Here is a 20,154-nt window from a genome sequence, read left to right on the forward strand (position 1 = left end):
CTCCCTTTTTTTTTTTTTTTTTGTTGGCTGCTGAGGGGTTGAATGTTATTATGAAGTCCGTGGTTGTGAGAAATATTTTTGAAGGCTTTAAAGTCGGGGCGTCTTCCTCCATGTCTGTTTCTCATCTTCAGTTTGCTGACGATACGTTGTTTCTTGGAGTGAAAAGTTGGGCGAACGTCCGGGCTATGTGAGCGGTTTTGGTTTTGTTTGAGGCTACATCTGGTTTGAAAGAGGCATATCTTCTTCATATTCATTGTAACTAAAATATTCAACACACTTATGTTTTCTAACTTCCTATATTTTTTTTCATCAAGATGTTTAATGACATGAGAACGACTATGATTTCAAACCGCTGCAAGGAGGCATTTGCAAACATCTCCGCAAGATCTATGATCACAATGACTAGACAATTTCGATTGAACAATCGGATTTTAGTGAAACATGAAGGAGTTAATGTCTCAAGTGTTCTTGAGGTTAGTATACACTTTTGTTTAAGGCTTGTTGTTTTTCTATATAAAATTTATATGCTTTGATTGGTTATTTTAATATATAATCCTTGGAATATGGATATGTGTGTGCGGAATTAATGTAGTTTTTATGTTTTTTATGAGGTGGATAGAAGAAAACATACATGATAACCTAGTGTTTGTTTGGTTGCATGGTGGGTGCACCAAAACACACGTTTGTGTCAATTGAACGTGATTTCATCTTAATAATCATGGTAAATTACACTCACCTTCATTGAGGTATGATTGTATCAAACATGTATTAGTAGTTTCTAGAGTCAAAGCAAAAACTATGCATTGCAATAACTTCGATTGTAGCCTCACCATTTGATTCCAAAGAAAAAGAAAAAGGCATCGCAAATTGATTAAAAGTGAAAACTACTTTTCTTCTTTTACAATACACATATGTGCTCTACCAAAATGAAATTTCGCACACCCATGTGTACCAAGGAGTTTTTCAAAAAACATATTTATAATCGATCCATGCAACTGTTTTTAACTAGTGTGGAATTGAACGATCAAGAGATTTTTTTAAAAGGATAGACTCAAAATAAACACACAACAAAACACTAAAAAGGGTGTATCCTTTTCACCTTTGTTTACAATTTATTATTACAGTAGTTTCACGTGGAACAAGAAAAATTTCATAGAAGGTCGCTTTTGATGATGTTCCTGGTAGAGGCACTATAAGGGTAAGTGTAAACTTTTTTTTTGTCAAGAAGTTATGATTTAATTAGTATGTTCTGTCGGTATACATTTATTTTACATAAGTGTATCTATTAATCGACTTAGCAACACATCATTGAATGTACATGTAAAATTCGTTCAAAAAAAGAATGTATGTGTAAACTAATTATACACCGATAAAATATACTAATTAAATTTTTTAATTAATACATTATGTGGTATACTTAATTTTTTTATTAAAAGAAAATCTAAGAAACTTCGCCTTCTTTCCTCTATAGTCTTCAACTCTTGATACCCATTCAAATTTTTGGTGAGAAGTGGTGGTCGTGAAGGATCACTCGATTCAACATTTGGGCTTATAAGATAGTAAAAGAGTCAACACATTTGGGCTTACAGAGTTTGTTAAGACAGCCCAACTAACAGTCAAGCCCGGTTCATTTTTTCGGTTCGGCCCGTAGTAAAATGAACGTAATTTGCCGTTTACTAACGCGAGTGAAGAAGATATACGCTACAATACTTACATTGTCGGAGAAGGAATAAAAAATTGGTTCAGTTCACGTTTCAACATTCAACTACAGTTTCAATTAAGCATTTGGTTTTGCTCAAATTCAACATTGAGAGATGGAGATCGAGCTCAATGACTTGATCACCGATCTTCAATCTCTCAATCAATCCCTTCCAGATCCATCTTTTCGCGATGCCTTCCTTAAGGTAATTCCACTTTTTTTCTTCTTCTTCTCAATTATTCAATTATCCATGATCCAACCAATTCTGCATGCATTTTTTATTGTAATGAAATTCAAAATTAAATTGATTTTCTATGATAATTACATTTATCTATAATGTACAATGATTTCTGCTTAGAATTAGCTTGACTTGATTCGATTTCTATCTTTTGATTTGAAGATTCAATCACACGTTGAACATATTGCTGATCTTGTTAGGTCTCAACCTGTTCGCCGCACAAAAGTTAAGGTACTTGTGTGTTTGTGTTGTGATGGAGCATTTTTCATTTGATGCATTTGAAGTTTTTGCTGAATTGAATTGTTGTTACTGTGTTGAGCAGGATATGAGTGCTGAGGTTGTAGACAACAATCCCTACAGTCGACTTATGGCGCTTCAGAGAATGGGAATTGTAGAGAATTACGAACGGATAAGGGATTTCTCCATTGCCATAGTTGTCTGTACTAATCTCCTCTTCTACCTTTACTTGCTTGCCATAGAATTAATTTTGTGATATAATAATGATTTGCATGTAAGCAAACTGTTCACTCACTATCACCGGAGCAATCATAATACCTAAAAAGTAAAAACTGTTTTTTTTTTTTTTTTTTAAATGTTTACTCTTGGAAATGAAAAGAAAATTCTACTATTGAAGAAGTACATTGAATTTCTAATTTAATCTGGGAGACAACTTGCGATGAGCTACATTGTTATAAATCTTATTTATTTATTTACGGTGATTTTTATTTGAATGAAAGTAGAGTTATATGCCATTGGATATGTGGACCTATAAATTTGTATGTTGCTTTGTATTTTGTTAACCATTGCTGCGATATTGTCTTTTGATTATGATTTAATTTGGGAGAGAAGACTTTGTTGGCGAGTATCCTTAGTCAAACTTGTATGGGACATAGTGTTGGGCTGTCAAGAACCAACACGAAAATAAATTAAGCGTAGGATGTGTAGTAAGCCCAGATAGAATATGATTAGAAATTAGAAATGACAACATTAGAAAGAGATGGTGGAAACTAGACTTAGGTTGTTTCGGCATGTATATCAGATCAAGAGTAGTCAAACCAGCAGAGGCAGAGGAAGACCTAGATAAACTATAAAAGAAACTATTAAGAAAGATCCAGAGGTTAATGAGCTGGATAGAAACATGGTATATGATAGAGCATTATGGCGCCATTCAATCCATGTAGCCGACCCCACTTAGTAGGATAAAGCGTGGTTGTTGTTGTATTCTTAGTCAAACTTGTGTGTATGATTGCTGGAGATCCCAGTTTTATTTATACTTTAGAGCATTTAGGTTTGACTATTTACTTCCCACATTTAATAAAGGAGATATAATCACACCAAGCTAGGAGAACAGGCAGTTCTGACTATTTTAGGGTTTTCTACAAATTCTTTAGGTTTCTGTTTCACATTTTGGTAATAAGTTCTCACGTTTGGTAATTCTTATGTAATCACAGGGAATAGGTGGTGTAGGAAGTGTAGCTGCTGAGATGCTAACAAGATGTGGTATTGGTCGACTTTTGTTGTATGATTATGACAAAGTGGAACTTGCAAACATGAATAGGCTCTTCTTTCGTCCTGATCAAGTGAGTACTCAAATCTTCATTTTCTTGTCTTCAAAATAAGAACGGGATATGATGGTTTTGTTGTTGTATATGTTTATTTTTGCAAAACCAAAAAATTGTATACATCTTTTATTTACAAACATTCGGAATTTGATCGGATATTATGGTGTTGTTTGATCTATGTGACAAATCTCACTTAATAGGAGAAGAATTTGGCGGTGATTCTTGTATAAATTTTTATTATTTCCAAGCATTATGTCTTTTAAATTGAACGAGAAGTCATATAAGTATTCATTTGCACAAATTTTCTCTTCATACTTCATAGTTCGCGCAGAAAATTACAATTTAAAAGTTTGATCTAGACTTATGTGCTGACTACATTATATATATAGGCTTCCAAAAGTAAAGTGTATTTTTTGGCTTTCAGGCTGGTATGACAAAGACAGATGCAGCTCTACAAACACTTTCAGATATAAATCCTGATGTTGTGCTTGAGGTAAGTATATTTTAATATTTGCATCCTCTGTGACTCATTCCATATGCCTACCATGTTACAAAGACGAATCTAGTATTTTTTGCATGCTGATATATTCACCCTTTCTCTTCATTTAGAGCTTTACACTGAATATCACAACAGTGGATGGTTTTGAAACCTTTATGTCATCTTTGAAAAATAAGTCATTTCGTCCTGATAAACAAGGTAGCGGTGTGGACCTTGTCTTAAGCTGTGTAGATAATTATGAAGCAAGAATGGCTGTTAACCAGGTATTTTAAGTTTTCATTTATCTTCTTTACAGTTCTGCTAAGAGATTGCTGTGTGTAACTAACTTCTTATACACACTGCAGGCTTGTAATGAACTGAGCCAGACATGGATGGAGTCAGGTGAGCATTCTTAGTAAAGATAAAATGCTTAAAATTGGCCCTTAACCATCTTTATTGACGTGTGCAGAAAAGTAATGTGAAAATAACGTGATATAATTTAGTCTTAAAACTAGAACAGATACCCTTCTTTAAGACAATTCACAATGTAAATGAAGTTGTAACTGACAGATGTTTTCTTCCTCTTTGAAAGTATCCAGACCTTGACAAGTGGATGCATCTGTGTACATTTAGCTGGCATTGACTCTTTTTTTTTGAGTATTCGGTACTATCTCAGGGTGCATTACTTATCGAATACAAAGAGAGTTGTGATTGCGCATTCTACTAGGATTATGCATTGCTAATTCTTGATGGCAGTTATATACGTCTCTATGAAAATATACTTATACTGAAACTCATGCGAAAAAAATTCAAACAGGTGTTTCCGAGGATGCCGTTTCTGGTCACATTCAGTTACTTATTCCTGGAGAAACGGCCTGTTTTGCATGCGCTCCTCCTCTTGTAAGTCTGTTTTTTTATTTGAAATTGGGTATTATTCACAATTGACAGTGGAATGCCTCAAAGGATTGGATTTAATTAACTTAGTCATATGTTGTCAAGTTTCAGAATGTCATCCATATGTGGACTATATTATTGTATTTTTTTAATAGCAAACTATGTATCCGGATATGTTCATGCATACTACATCTAACTTACGGACAATAGGTAACTGTTATGCAGTATGTACGAATACATGAAACATATGATTATGTTTTTCCTCTTAGGTTGTAGCATCTGGGATTGATGAGCGTACACTCAAGCGTGAAGGGGTTTGTGCTGCATCTTTACCAACTACCATGGTAAATTTTAATTCTATATCCTTTTTTTTACTATTAAAGTTAATATTGTTCCGAAGCTTTTAGTCTTATTATTATACTCGCATGACATGCCATTTATTATTTTTAGTGGCTTATTTAATGTCTCTTTAACATTGAGAATATGAGTATACTTTTTGATGGCTATGTTCTATGGACTTAGGAAATTTTGTTTGACTTTCCAGGGGGTTATTGCTGGGCTTCTTGTCCAAAACACACTAAAGTTCTTGTTAGGTTTTGGTCAAGTCTCTCCTTATTTGGTAAGTACTGCACTAGTGTTTGAACACCATTTATTTTCTTTTTTGTTGAGCATTGCAAATTACTCCTTCATTTTTTGTTCAAAAGATTGCGGAATATATTCTTTGAAGAGGAACCCGATGAGACCACCATGATTCGTAGGAATATAATAGCCTTATGATGACATCCCGTTTCTGTTTTCTTGTATGTAGGGATATAACTCTCTTAAAGATTTTTTCCCAACTATGCAAATGAAGCCAAACCCTCAATGTTCAAATGCAGCTTGCTTAAAACGACAGGTAAGGAATTTAGTTAAGTCCACGTTGAACATGATTTTATGATTGAAGTCATGTATTATCCTGTGTGCTTATTGAAACTATAAATGTTTCGTAGGGCGAGTACATTCTTGCAAAGCCAACAAGGGATGCTGCCGCAAAAGCAAAATTGGAGGCTGAAGGACCATTAATTGAAGAAGGTCCACTGCACGATGATAACGAATGGAATATAAGGTGCTTAATGATCTTTTCTACCGTTCATATACTTAGTTTTGTTTACTTAAGAGCTGTGTGATATACTATATAGATGTAATGAATATTATCATTAATCTGATCAACATCAAATATCAAGTAGTGTTGTTGTCATACAATTTTTTAGCCTTCACATTTACTGGTGGCTTTGTTAAAATTTTCAGCGTCGTTGATGATTGTGAGCCAGATGGTGCCAATACCAAAAGTTCAGGTATTTACTTCACTATATTCTTAAGTACCCTATTGATAAGCTTAATGGGTTTGCCCTTTACGACAAGTAAACTGAAATGGTGGAGTTCGTTAACGCTTATTAGCAATACTGACTCTAAAGCTCTTGATGTTTGGTTAATTCTTTCTATTGAGCTACATGGGCTTGGTCAAGCGACTTTTGTTTCATCTAGCTCCTTCATGGAAATGTTTTCAGGAAATATGATGCTTTTGTATTGCACCTTCACTGCAAAAGCAAACATCACTAACAGTTATTCATTTTGCCAGTTCATGTGTCTTTCGTGTCTCTTTAGTTTTTCTTAACAATATTTGTTGGAGAAAGAAACATTTACTTTTATTGCTGAAGGGTTCTAGATTTGTTTTAATTCTATTATTCATTTACAATTAGTATTTAAACTAGTAACCTCTTGTCCCCAAATCTATTACAGATGCCCTTCCTGAAGGTCTCACTCATGAACTTCCTACTGCGGATGAATTTCAGAACCTAGTCACTCGAGAAGCTCCAAGAAATGACAATGATGACCTTGACGAACTACGAAAGCAACTTGAAGCAATTAATTCTGCATAGTGTTGTCAGTTATGGTTTTTTAAATTATCTACAGAAAAACTTTTGAGTTTTAATACTTAAGGCAAGCAGGTTTAACTATAATTTTTGGATTCAACTCTTCTATTTGACTGTTTTGCTTCGTTTAGATTGTTGGAAGTGATATACAAGTTGTCCGATTCACATGTTAAAATTATTTGGCCATATTGTCATATTGACGACTACAATGAAACATGCAATCTTCACCCAAAAAAGGAAGCTTGCAATTTCACATTTAAATTTTTTCACTAAAGTTTGTTGAATATCTTTATGTAGCTTTGATTTTTGTGCATCGAGGGTTGCAGCCACAGCACAGCAGCTGCATTCCTTGACATCTTTAACAAAAATAAATAGTTTGAGACACCTCATAGTAATCAAAGTAACCCATACTATAACATTGTTACTTTGAGGGATTTAACTCTGGCTTCCAGCAATAGTGGTTGAACCCATATAGGAACTCATAGAGATCACCAAATGAAGTGAAATGATATGTTTATAAACGCTTTAGCTTCTACATTGATTGTTATTGGGAAAAACCCAAGTCCCACATCGGATAGACAAGACTCTTGAGAAGAGTTTATAAAGAGGAGGCAATCCACGCACCAAGCCCAAAGAGTGCTGGGCGTGAGGGGGGTGTATTGGGAAAAACCCAAGTCCCACATCGGATAGACAAGACTCTTGAGAAGAGTTTATAAAGAGGAGGCAATCCACACCTTACAAGCCGGTTTTGTAAGGATGATTTAGGCCCCCAAATTTCAACAATTGCGATCACAAATATAATCGCAACAGATCTGATAATCTTCTACATCCTTTAAAAGCAATTCTGCTGGTTTCAAAAGTGAAAACTAACGATTCCAACATGTTTGGTTTAACTTCTCAAAATCAATTCTCATCTCTAAAAGCAATTTTAGGTGAAGTTACAATTCTTAACTTTTGAGTTAACTATAATCAATTCTCCAATAAAATTTATATTTTGATTATTACAACCTATTATTTTCCTTTATTGTCCTTTATCAATTCTCCGTTTTGCTTTGTATTTAATTTGATTTGATGAACCAAATTTAACGAACCAAATTAGCTTCCAGAAAATATTTATGGTTATGAGTTACCAAGTTTTGGATTTTCCTTTACGGCGTTTCCGTTCAGATTTACTGTATTTTTTCTTTTACCTTTCTTTTAAGCTATATATATATATATATATATTTTTTTTTTAATCATTTTTGGCAACTAACTTTAGTATTATTTAACTTAAATATATTTTATAAAAAAATATAAAATATATGAACAAATAATTGTAAAAAAATTGGTTTAATGATCGTATTTTTTTATTTTTTAAATTAATATATAGAAATTTTATTTATTTAAATTAAAAAATATATCTACATTTAATATTGATCTACATTGAACCATGCCTACTTATTTGTATTTAGCTATGTCTATTTTAGTAATTATACATTTAAAAACAATTTTGATCAAAAATATCCACATGACATTTAGTGGGTTTAATCAATTTTGCATTATTGTATCCAAACGTAAATCAATTCTCTCAAAATCAATTATTTCAAAATCAGTTATATCATAATCAATTATGTCATAATCAATTTTATCCAAAGGTAACCCAAACACACACCGTTATGTTCTTTAAATCCATTTTTTCCTAATCACTACAGAGAAGATTTTTTGTCCCAAAAGTAAAATTATAACACGTGTAAATCTTTTGGGACAAATACATCTTCTCTAGATTGGGTTCCTTCATACCAGACAATTTTTTTTATGCAAGTATCCAATCAAATTACATTGTGATACTTCTTTTTTAGATTGATTCCCTCATATTTTTAAAAATATCCATCTGATATGATTTGATTGGATACGCATGTAAAATAACAATTTATGCTACCGAGACATGAAATTTAGTGTCGTTTTATTTTATGACAATCACAATTTCAAATCTACTTATAATTTTTAGATAAAAAAAAAAGAAAAAAGCAAAGAGATGGAATTATGCCGCCAAGCTCAATGCACTCCCTTTTGAAGATGCCAATCGTCATAAACTAAAAGACAAAAAATAAACAAACATACTTTTACTTTAGAGTTCAATTTATATACCTTGTTTTTTAGGTTTTTTTTTTGGAGTTTGGAATCAGGGAAATTGTTTCACATTTTTTGAAAAAGTATTTAATGATGCATTTTTTTTTTTATGTTGTCACATACATTAACGATTATGATAAAATAGTATGTGTTTTTAACTCATTAATTAATATAATAAATTGATACATTATATAATAATAATAATAATAATAATAATCTATATGCCATAATATAGCTAGGGTTGGACAAGGACCCGCGGCCCGACCCAACCCGCAAAAAACCGGAGGAAACAACCCGATATGTGCGGGTTATAGCGGGTTAACGGGTCTACGGGTTATAAACACGGGTATTTAAGAGTTTAATTGGGCAGATGCGGGTAGATGAACTTCAACCGCGGGTACCCGAACCCGCCCGCGAATACAAATAATTTATGGGAATTGATGATAATCAAATGCATTTAGGGAGTAATAACTACTTTCATTTGCGGTGCAAGTTTTTTAGCAATATAATAACACCTTTGGTTGACCAATTCAATACTATTTTATATCACATTTATTTTTATTTACTACTAGGATTTTACTTTGTAGTTATTTCCTTTTATGTTTTCCATTGAAACGTTACAGCAAAACATCATCTATCTCACGGCTTCTTCACCACCACCATGCTCCATCAGTATCAATTACTTTTCTTCAAACATTAACACCATGTTCTGTTAGTCTCCCTTATTTTTCTTTTGACTACGTCCCTCCTCTTTTCTCTTCTGCATCTTCTTTTACTTCTCAAATCTCAGTTTTTATTTCAATTTTCATTTTCTTCTTGATGTTTTGTTGGTTGATGAATGATGTAGATCTGAGGTGAGGCTACTGTTTTTTCAAATTTCTATTATGAATCTTCTCAACCCGCGTGAACCCACCCGTAAACCCGCAACCCGAAAGACCCGAACCCGTGCAAACCGAAGAAGAAAAGCTAGCTTAAATGGGTCTGTACACACAAACCGCGGGTTGAGCTGGGTCGAGCTTTCAGACCCGAACCCGCCCGAACCCGCCCGTTGTCCACCCCTAGACTATGTGGTACCCCAACCATTAAACAATTCAAAAGTGATGAGTAACCCAGTACATTGGTTTCATAAGAAAAGTTGAAGATTTGAAGAAACAATAAGTGTGTGAATAAGGGTAGTATCAGAAATTGAGCAAACGTATTCAACTATTCATTAAACAACAATGATTTGAATAGGAATCAGATTCTCCCAGGCACCTTTTTCAATCGTAAGCCCCTCCCCTCTCTTTCTTTCTGCGACGCAATTCAATCATTAGTGCGTTGCCTTTTGAGGGGTGACCATCGCGGTGGAATCGCATGCTACAGGAGAAGGGAAGGAAAATTCTAATTTATTAAAAAAAAAAAAGGAAATTTAGAAGGAATTCCTCACAGTTTCTGATACACGGACAACTCTGGTGTGTTTTCCGGCCAGGAGAGTTCACTGTGACTCCAATTTGTATCTGATGCAATACAAGGGCGAAGCAGCACACAGCTCCTGAGTTTTGTGCTTTTTCGATCAGATTATCTCAAATAAACTTTCGATTCTACCGCGATGGTCACCCCTCAAAAGGCAACGCACTAATGATTGAATTGCGTCGCAGAAAGAAAGAGAGGGGAGGGGCTTACGATTGAAAAAGGTGCCTGGGAGAATCTGATTCCTATTCAAATCATTGTTGTTTAATGAATAGTTGAATACGTTTGCTCAATTTCTGATACTACCCTTATTCACACACTTATTGTTTCTTCAACTTTTCTTATGAAACCAATGTACTGGGTTACTCATCATTTTTGAATTGTTTAATGGTTGGGGTACCACATACAATAGAAAAGATGACCTGTATGTTCTGCAGTAAGGAGAGTATATGAGATGGAGGATATTTAGATCACTAGAGACAAAGACCTAGAAAAACTATATAATATGGTTTATGATAGAACATTATGGCATGATTTGATCCATGTAGCCGTCCCCACTTAGTGGGATAAAGCTTGGTTGTTGTTGTTATTTTCTTATTTATTTTTTGAATGGTGTTCTTGTTGTTATTGATTGCTGTTGTCGCACCATATGAAAAAATAAAAAAAGTTATAGTCCATTCGAGTTTTAATTAGAAAAAACTCAAAATTAAACCCATAGTAAATAAGTAAGGTGCTGAAGCTTGCAATAATTGCATCTATAGTTCAATATTTATCTGTTTTTCTAATTTTGTAACTGGCTGTTGGAGTTATCAGCTTTTAGGCTTTACGAGCACTTCCCATGGCTAATGTTGGGCTGGTTGAGTAGTGCGGCCTTGCCCAATATAGACTCTGCCATTTGGGACTTTATTGTCATTGTTACTTTACCATTCAAACCATTGAAATGACATTCTTGTCTACATGAGAAAGTGTGAATGATAAGTTAAATTCACCATGGTGTTTTCGTTCGTAGGGACAGCCGAAAGAGAATCCATTTATAATGAGGGAGCAATCTGAGAACAAGAGCAAGAGTGCCAAGCCTAAAACAGGCACAAAGGAGAAGAAGAAAAGTGAGTTTGAGTTCTGCAAGGTTTGCAAAATAAATCATGACCAAGGTCTTCGCCACAAGTATTTCCCTAAGCACAAACAATCCCTTTCCACCTTCCTCTCTCGCTTCAAAAACAAACTCTCCGATGTTCGCTTCTTCCTCAAAACACCTTCTCCTCTTACTCCTCAACTTGCTTCCGGCAATCGCTTCTGGTGTGTTTTCTGTGACCAAGATATCGATGAGCACTCCAGTTCTTTTGCCTGGTATCAATTTTTTGTTTTCAATTTATGAACTATTGTCCAGGTTTTCTTTAGCTAAATTGTAATGAACGTTCTCTTGTTCTCGAGGCAGTGAAAATGCGATTCGTCACCTAGCAAGTGTAGAACATGTGAATAATTTGAAGCACTTCTTTTGGAAATATGGTGGCACAGTGGATCAGCTGGATGTGTTTACAGTTTCTCATAATGACGTTGCAAAGGTGCCATATAAAATCTTATGTCTGTTTTTTAGGGGATTTTTTTTTTTTATATATATAAAATAACTCATTATATAGAATGCATTTGCTCATTAAGTTACAAAAAAGCATTTGCTCATCATTTGTCATTTCTTTGCTAGTGCAGTGGGACAAGAGGTGCGCAAACCTTAAAAAGGAAGCTTCATTGCAAAGTGAGGAAAGTCCTGGAGCAGTTTTTGGACCTTCAAGTGATATCCATAATCAATCGAACAATGAAAATATTGATAGTTTTAAAAATAATATTTATTCCAATTCTGTGAACTCGAATGTTGTTTTGCCTTTACACTGCTACACAAATGAGTATCAGGTATCCTCTTCAGGTCACTCTGGAGTTGGAAATACCGGCCTTTTAGATATTGGTAAATCTTCTTTACCTTCGGAAGCATGCTCCAGTGCGAATACCCTTGCTTTGCAGGATTTTGCAGGTATGCTTACCCTGTCTATTGGAAATGTCATTCCTTATTCTTTACAATTATCGGTCACTTGCGGGATTTGTTAAAAAGTTGAGACTTATCTTCCGTGTGGTTATGCTTTGTGTCTCAGCTGAACGGAGAAGTCACAAACTCCCTTATAATAGTGGACAATGGTCAAGTGATGGATACTCATATAATAAAGCGGTAAGTCTATGTGTTGGGGGGAAGAGGGGAGGGTTTCTTATGCTTTGACTCTTCTGCTTGAGAATCTAACTATTGAGTTTCAGACTTTCAGCAATTGTTGGTTGATGATTTCATTGGTTTGTAAGATCAATGTATCTAAAGTTTTTCCTAAAGTTATCTAAAATTTTCTTGTCTTCATGATCAAGGATTATAGTTTGCTTCTCGCAATGCATGCTTGTATATTTTATAATCTCTAATTTCTATTTTCACATTATTCTGATTGTTGCTCCCCTCTTGCTCTGTAGCTTTCTAATGTCTAATTTAAACACTGATAAAGGCATTGCATTTCTTATGAATATAGCAGGTTCTTGATAATGGTAAAGTGGTCAGCGGAGAGAGTGGTCCGCAAGGTGTTCATCTATCTATAACTATATATTTTTCTTAAGTTCTTATAATTCTATAAAGTTGGGGAGCATGTGCCAATTGAATATGTAATTTTTCATAGCACTATTGCATTTGCACCTATGTGCAAAATATTTGAAGACTTGAATGCAGAAAAAAAAGTTCTCTGTGGCATTATGACTTGCTCTTAGATAGATAACATTGAGGAGGCTGTGAATGTGATGGTAAACTAGTGTGCATGATGCATTGTCTACTAATGACTCTGCATTTTCAGGTATACAAATGCTCACTCGGATTTCTTTTGTGCCTGCTGAAAATGGTGGTGGAAATGTTCATTCTGGAGCACCTCCGCCTTGGTTTGAAACAACTGAGGGAGTTCAGATGCATCCGAAGCCTGTTTTAGGAGACCTTGTCTCCCATTCAAACAAGTCAGGGAAGCACAAAAAGTTGAATCCTAAACGTGTTGGAGCTGCTTGGGCAGAAAAGAGAAAGATTGAAATGGAGATGGAAAAGAGGGGAGAGACTGTGAGGAACGAATGTGATGCCAGCTGGCTTCCTAATTTTGGTAGAGTCTGGCAATCTGGCAGCAGAAGAGAATCCAGAAAAGAATTTGAAAAGGAGAAACAAGAGTTGTCAAATGTTGAAGCTCAACCTGAGATGCCAATCAAGATACAACCTTATGTTAGCAAAAGAATGGTGCGTTTTACATTCTAAATATTATGGGTTTGATTTGTTTCAAAACTGTCTGTCAAAACCAGTCTGCTTTGTGCCTGACCGAGCCCAAGCTTGGCATGTTTGGTATATGGGTTGCAAAATGGGCAGAGTCAGGGGCGGTTGGTTTCATATCAATGGGGTAGCATTTGCTACCCCAAAAGAAAAAAAAAATCTTGAATAATGTAGTATAGTTTTGTATGTAGCTACCCCATTGATATATTATTTGGCTACTCCAAACAATTTTTGTTGGTTTAAGGAAGGATGATATCAATAAAATATAGATAATCTATTTAGTTTAGTATCAATTATAGATAAATTTGACTTAAAACTTCATAGAGCACAACTTTTATAAATAATTATTGTTAGATTTTATTTTCTTTACTGTCGTTTCATTAAATATAAGTAAAAATTATCGTTATTGATTAAGTTCAATATATTAGTTTTTAAAATATATATATATTTTTTGTATTTGGCCTCCTCATAAATATTGTGCTAGCTTCGCCGTTTTGCAGAGTACTTCAGACTGATCATACCACCATGTCTAGAATGGTGGTATCAATTGTATACAGATAAAACAAATGCATTTAATTGGGCAGATGCGGGTAGATGAACTTCAGACTGATCATACCACCATGCCCGACCCAACCCGCAAAAAACCGGAGGAAACAACCCGATATGTGCGGGTTATAGCGGGTTAACGGGTCTACGGGTTATAAACACGGGTATTTAAGAGTTTAATTGGGCAGATGCGGGTAGATGAACTTCAACCGCGGGTACCCGAACCCGCCCGTGAATACAAATAATTTATGGGAATTGATGATAATCAAATGCATTTAGGGAGTAATAACTACTTTCATTTGCGGTGCAAGTTTTTTAGCAATATAATAACACCTTTGGTTGACCAATTCAATACTATTTTATATCACATTTATTTTTATTTACTACTAGGATTTTACGTTGTAGTTATTTCCTTTTATGTTTTCCATTGAAACGTTACAGCAAAACATCATATCTCTCACGGCTTCTTCACCACCACCATGCTCCATCAGTATCAATTACTTTTCTTCAAACATTAACACCATGTTCTGTTAGTCTCCCTTATTTTTCTTTTGACTACGTCCCTCCTCTTTTCTCTTCTGCATCTTCTTTTACTTCTCAAATCTCAGTTTTTATTTCAATTTTCATTTTCTTCTTGATGTTTTGTTGGTTGATGAATGATGTAGATCTGAGGTGAGGCTACTGTTTTTTCAAATTTCTATTATGAATCTTCTCAACCCGCGTGAACCCACCCGTAAACCCGCAACCCGAAAGACCCGAACCCGTGCAAACCGAAGAAGAAAAGCTAGCTTAAATGGGTCTGTACACACAAACCGCGGGTTGAGCTGGGTCGAGCTTTCAGACCCGAACCCGCCCGAACCCGCCCGTTGTCCACCCCTAGACTATGTGGTACCCCAACCATTAAACAATTCAAAAATGATGAGTAACCCAGTAATAGCGACTCAAAAGTTTATTTGAGATAATCTGATCGAAAAAGCACAAAACTCAGGAGCTGTGTGCTGCTTCGCCCTTGCATTGCATCAGATACAAATTGGAGTCACAGTGAACTCTCCTGGCCGAAAAACACACCAGAGTTGTCCGTGTATCAGAAACTGTGAGGAATTCCTTCTAAATTTCCTTTTTTTTTTTTTTAATAAATTAGAATTTTCCTTCCCTTCTCCTGTAGCATGCGATTCCACCGCGATGGTCACCCCTCAAAAGGCAACGCACTAATGATTGAATTGCGTCGCAGAAAGAAAGAGAGGGGAGGGGCTTACGATTGAAAAAGGTGCCTGGGAGAATCTGATTCCTATTCAAATCATTGTTGTTTAATGAATAGTTGAATACGTTTGCTCAATTTCTGATACTACCCTTATTCACACACTTATTGTTTCTTCAACTTTTCTTATGAAACCAATGTACTGGGTTACTCATCATTTTTGAATTGTTTAATGGTTGGGGTACCACATACAATAGAAAAGATGACCTGTATGTTCTGCAGTAAGGAGAGTATATGAGATGGAGGATATTTAGATCACTAGAGACAAAGACCTAGAAAAACTATATAATATGGTTTATGATAGAACATTATGGCATGATTTGATCCATGTAGCCGTCCCCACTTAGTGGGATAAAGCTTGGTTGTTGTTGTTATTTTCTTATTTATTTTTTGAATGGTGTTCTTGTTGTTATTGATTGCTGTTGTCGCACCATATGAAAAAATAAAAAAAGTTATAGTCCATTCGAGTTTTAATTAGAAAAAACTCAAAATTAAACCCATAGTAAATAAGTAAGGTGCTGAAGCTTGCAATAATTGCATCTATAGTTCAATATTTATCTGTTTTTCTAATTTTGTAACTGGCTGTTGGAGTTATCAGCTTTTAGGCTTTACGAGCACTTCCCATGGCTAATGTTGGGCTGGTTGAGTAGTGCGGCCTTGCCCAATATAGACTCTGCCATTTGGGACTTTATTGTCATTGTTACTTTACCATTCAAACCATTGAAATGACATTCTTGTCTACATGAGAAAGTGTGAATGATAAGTTAAATTCACCATGGTGTTTTCGTTCGTAGGGACAGCCGAAAGAGAATCCATTTATAATGAGGGAGCAATCTGAGAACAAGAGCAAGAGTGCCAAGCCTAAAACAGGCACAAAGGAGAAGAAGAAAAGTGAGTTTGAGTTCTGCAAGGTTTGCAAAATAAATCATGACCAAGGTCTTCGCCACAAGTATTTCCCTAAGCACAAACAATCCCTTTCCACCTTCCTCTCTCGCTTCAAAAACAAACTCTCCGATGTTCGCTTCTTCCTCAAAACACCTTCTCCTCTTACTCCTCAACTTGCTTCCGGCAATCGCTTCTGGTGTGTTTTCTGTGACCAAGATATCGATGAGCACTCCAGTTCTTTTGCCTGGTATCAATTTTTTGTTTTCAATTTATGAACTATTGTCCAGGTTTTCTTTAGCTAAATTGTAATGAACGTTCTCTTGTTCTCGAGGCAGTGAAAATGCGATTCGTCACCTAGCAAGTGTAGAACATGTGAATAATTTGAAGCACTTCTTTTGGAAATATGGTGGCACAGTGGATCAGCTGGATGTGTTTACAGTTTCTCATAATGACGTTGCAAAGGTGCCATATAAAATCTTATGTCTGTTTTTTAGGGGATTTTTTTTTTTTTTTTTTATATATAAAATAACTCATTATATAGAATGCATTTGCTCATTAAGTTACAAAAAAGCATTTGCTCATCATTTGTCATTTCTTTGCTAGTGCAGTGGGACAAGAGGTGCGCAAACCTTAAAAAAGAAGCTTCATTGCAAAGTGAGGAAAGTCCTGGAGCAGTTTTTGGACCTTCAAGTGATATCCATAATCAATCGAACAATGAAAATATTGATAGTTTTAAAAATAATATTTATTCCAATTCTGTGAACTCGAATGTTGTTTTGCCTTTACACTGCTACACAAATGAGTATCAGGTATCCTCTTCAGGTCACTCTGGAGTTGGAAATACCGGCCTTTTAGATATTGGTAAATCTTCTTTACCTTCGGAAGCATGCTCCAGTGCGAATACCCTTGCTTTGCAGGATTTTGCAGGTATGCTTACCCTGTCTATTGGAAATGTCATTCCTTATTCTTTACAATTATCGGTCACTTGCGGGATTTGTTAAAAAGTTGAGACTTATCTTCCGTGTGGTTATGCTTTGTGTCTCAGCTGAACGGAGAAGTCACAAACTCCCTTATAATAGTGGACAATGGTCAAGTGATGGATACTCATATAATAAAGCGGTAAGTCTATGTGTTGGGGGGAAGAGGGGAGGGTTTCTTATGCTTTGACTCTTCTGCTTGAGAATCTAACTATTGAGTTTCAGACTTTCAGCAATTGTTGGTTGATGATTTCATTGGTTTGTAAGATCAATGTATCTAAAGTTTTTCCTAAAGTTATCTAAAATTTTCTTGTCTTCATGATCAAGGATTATAGTTTGCTTCTCGCAATGCATGCTTGTATATTTTATAATCTCTAATTTCTATTTTCACATTATTCTGATTGTTGCTCCCCTCTTGCTCTGTAGCTTTCTAATGTCTAATTTAAACACTGATAAAGGCATTGCATTTCTTATGAATATAGCAGGTTCTTGATAATGGTAAAGTGGTCAGCGGAGAGAGTGGTCCGCAAGGTGTTCATCTATCTATAACTATATATTTTTCTTAAGTTCTTATAATTCTATAAAGTTGGGGAGCATGTGCCAATTGAATATGTAATTTTTCATAGCACTATTGCATTTGCACCTATGTGCAAAATATTTGAAGACTTGAATGCAGAAAAAAAAGTTCTCTGTGGCATTATGACTTGCTCTTAGATAGATAACATTGAGGAGGCTGTGAATGTGATGGTAAACTAGTGTGCATGATGCATTGTCTACTAATGACTCTGCATTTTCAGGTATACAAATGCTCACTCGGATTTCTTTTGTGCCTGCTGAAAATGGTGGTGGAAATGTTCATTCTGGAGCACCTCCGCCTTGGTTTGAAACAACTGAGGGAGTTCAGATGCATCCGAAGCCTGTTTTAGGAGACCTTGTCTCCCATTCAAACAAGTCAGGGAAGCACAAAAAGTTGAATCCTAAACGCGTTGGAGCTGCTTGGGCAGAAAAGAGAAAGATTGAAATGGAGATGGAAAAGAGGGGAGAGACTGTGAGGAACGAATGTGATGCCAGCTGGCTTCCTAATTTTGGTAGAGTCTGGCAATCTGGCAGCAGAAGAGAATCCAGAAAAGAATTTGAAAAGGAGAAACAAGAGTTGTCAAATGTTGAAGCTCAACCTAAGATGCCAATCAAGATACAACCTTATGTTAGCAAAAGAATGGTGCGTTTTACATTCTAAATATTATGGGTTTGATTTGTTTCAAAACTGTCTGTCAAAACCAGTCTGCTTTGTGCCTGACCGAGCCCAAGCTTGGCATGTTTGGTATATGGGTTGCAAAATGGGCAGAGTCAGGGGCGGTTGGTTTCATATCAATGGGGTAGCATTTGCTACCCCAAAAGAAAAAAAAAATCTTGAATAATGTAGTATAGTTTTGTATGTAGCTACCCCATTGATATATTATTTGGCTACTCCAAACAATTTTTGTTGGTTTAAAGAAGGATGATATCAATAAAATATAGATAATCTATTTAGTTTAGTATCAATTATAGATAAATTTGACTTAAAACTTCATAGAGCACAACTTTTATAAATAATTATTGTTAGATTTTATTTTCTTTACTGTCGTTTCATTAAATATAAGTAAAAATTATCGTTATTGATTAAGTTCAATATATTAGTTTTTAAAATATATATATATTTTTTGTATTTGGCCTCCTCATAAATATTGTGCTAGCTTCGCCGTTTTGCAGAGTACTTCAGACTGATCATACCACCATGTCTAGAATGGTGGTATCAATTGTATACAGATAAAACAAATGCATTTAATTGGGCAGATGCGGGTAGATGAACTTCAGACTGATCATACCACCATGCCCGACCCAACCCGCAAAAAACCGGAGGAAACAACCCGATATGTGCGGGTTATAGCGGGTTAACGGGTCTACGGGTTATAAACACGGGTATTTAAGAGTTTAATTGGGCAGATGCGGGTAGATGAACTTCAACCGCGGGTACCCGAACCCGCCCGCGAATACAAATAATTTATGGGAATTGATGATAATCAAATGCATTTAGGGAGTAATAACTACTTTCATTTGCGGTGCAAGTTTTTTAGCAATATAATAACACCTTTGGTTGACCAATTCAATACTATTTTATATCACATTTATTTTTATTTACTACTAGGATTTTACTTTGTAGTTATTTCCTTTTATGTTTTCCATTGAAACGTTACAGCAAAACATCATCTCTCTCACGGCTTCTTCACCACCACCATGCTCCATCAGTATCAATTACTTTTCTTCAAACATTAACACCATGTTCTGTTAGTCTCCCTTATTTTTCTTTTGACTACGTCCCTCCTCTTTTCTCTTCTGCATCTTCTTTTACTTCTCAAATCTCAGTTTTTATTTCAATTTTCATTTTCTTCTTGATGTTTTGTTGGTTGATGAATGATGTAGATCTGAGGTGAGGCTACTGTTTTTTCAAATTTCTATTATGAATCTTCTCAACCCGCGTGAACCCACCCGTAAACCCGCAACCCGAAAGACCCGAACCCGTGCAAACCGAAGAAGAAAAGCTAGCTTAAATGGGTCTGTACACACAAACCGCGGGTTGAGCTGGGTCGAGCTTTCAGACCCGAACCCGCCCGTTGTCCACCCCTAGACTATGTGGTACCCCAACCATTAAACAATTCAAAAATGATGAGTAACCCAGTAATAGCGACTCAAAAGTTTATTTGAGATAATCTGATCGAAAAAGCACAAAACTCAGGAGCTGTGTGCTGCTTCGCCCTTGCATTGCATCAGATACAAATTGGAGTCA

The 20,154-nt window shown here is 35.4% G+C and overlaps 4 protein-coding genes across 5 annotated transcripts; all 4 read left to right on the forward strand.

The window, feature by feature from the left end:
• Nucleotides 1–1,695: 1,695 nt before the first annotated feature.
• LOC11418341 (ubiquitin-like modifier-activating enzyme 5) lies at nucleotides 1,696–7,039 on the forward strand. 2 transcript variants are annotated; one of them, XM_003595373.4, is made up of 14 exons: nucleotides 1,696–1,904; nucleotides 2,100–2,168; nucleotides 2,260–2,373; nucleotides 3,389–3,517; nucleotides 3,924–3,992; nucleotides 4,109–4,261; nucleotides 4,343–4,379; nucleotides 4,795–4,877; nucleotides 5,141–5,215; nucleotides 5,416–5,490; nucleotides 5,680–5,766; nucleotides 5,861–5,976; nucleotides 6,159–6,205; nucleotides 6,651–7,039. In XM_003595373.4, the coding sequence occupies exons 1-14, from the start codon at nucleotides 1,815–1,817 to the stop codon at nucleotides 6,788–6,790; spliced, it is 1,284 nt and encodes a 427-aa protein (XP_003595421.1). In that variant the 5' UTR covers nucleotides 1,696–1,814; the 3' UTR covers nucleotides 6,791–7,039. The 2 variants fall into 2 exon arrangements, with proteins under 2 accessions (XP_003595421.1, XP_039686448.1); XM_039830514.1 differs by having other exon boundaries at nucleotides 1,708–1,904; nucleotides 2,138–2,168.
• A 3,477-nt stretch (nucleotides 7,040–10,516) lies between these two features.
• Nucleotides 10,517–13,475, forward strand: LOC120578179 (TITAN-like protein). The gene is made up of 5 exons (XM_039830515.1): nucleotides 10,517–10,566; nucleotides 11,352–11,689; nucleotides 11,778–11,904; nucleotides 12,047–12,365; nucleotides 12,484–13,475. Exons 2-5 carry the CDS (start codon nucleotides 11,379–11,381, stop codon nucleotides 12,603–12,605), a joined length of 879 nt encoding a protein of 292 aa, XP_039686449.1. The 5' UTR covers nucleotides 10,517–10,566; nucleotides 11,352–11,378; the 3' UTR covers nucleotides 12,606–13,475.
• On the forward strand, nucleotides 12,807–13,892 carry LOC120578180 (TITAN-like protein). The gene is made up of 2 exons (XM_039830517.1): nucleotides 12,807–12,946; nucleotides 13,213–13,892. Exon 2 carries the CDS (start codon nucleotides 13,221–13,223, stop codon nucleotides 13,650–13,652), a length of 432 nt encoding a protein of 143 aa, XP_039686451.1. The 5' UTR covers nucleotides 12,807–12,946; nucleotides 13,213–13,220; the 3' UTR covers nucleotides 13,653–13,892.
• A 1,560-nt stretch (nucleotides 13,893–15,452) lies between these two features.
• LOC120578181 (TITAN-like protein) lies at nucleotides 15,453–18,522 on the forward strand. Its single transcript, XM_039830518.1, has 5 exons — nucleotides 15,453–15,477; nucleotides 16,263–16,600; nucleotides 16,689–16,815; nucleotides 16,962–17,280; nucleotides 17,399–18,522. Exons 2-5 carry the CDS (start codon nucleotides 16,290–16,292, stop codon nucleotides 17,518–17,520), a joined length of 879 nt encoding a protein of 292 aa, XP_039686452.1. The 5' UTR covers nucleotides 15,453–15,477; nucleotides 16,263–16,289; the 3' UTR covers nucleotides 17,521–18,522.
• The last annotated feature ends 1,632 nt before the right edge of the window (nucleotides 18,523–20,154 follow it).

The sequence above is a fragment of the Medicago truncatula genome, chromosome 2 (assembly GCF_003473485.1).
Source record: "Medicago truncatula cultivar Jemalong A17 chromosome 2, MtrunA17r5.0-ANR, whole genome shotgun sequence".
Classification (NCBI taxonomy): Eukaryota; Viridiplantae; Streptophyta; class Magnoliopsida; order Fabales; family Fabaceae; genus Medicago; species Medicago truncatula.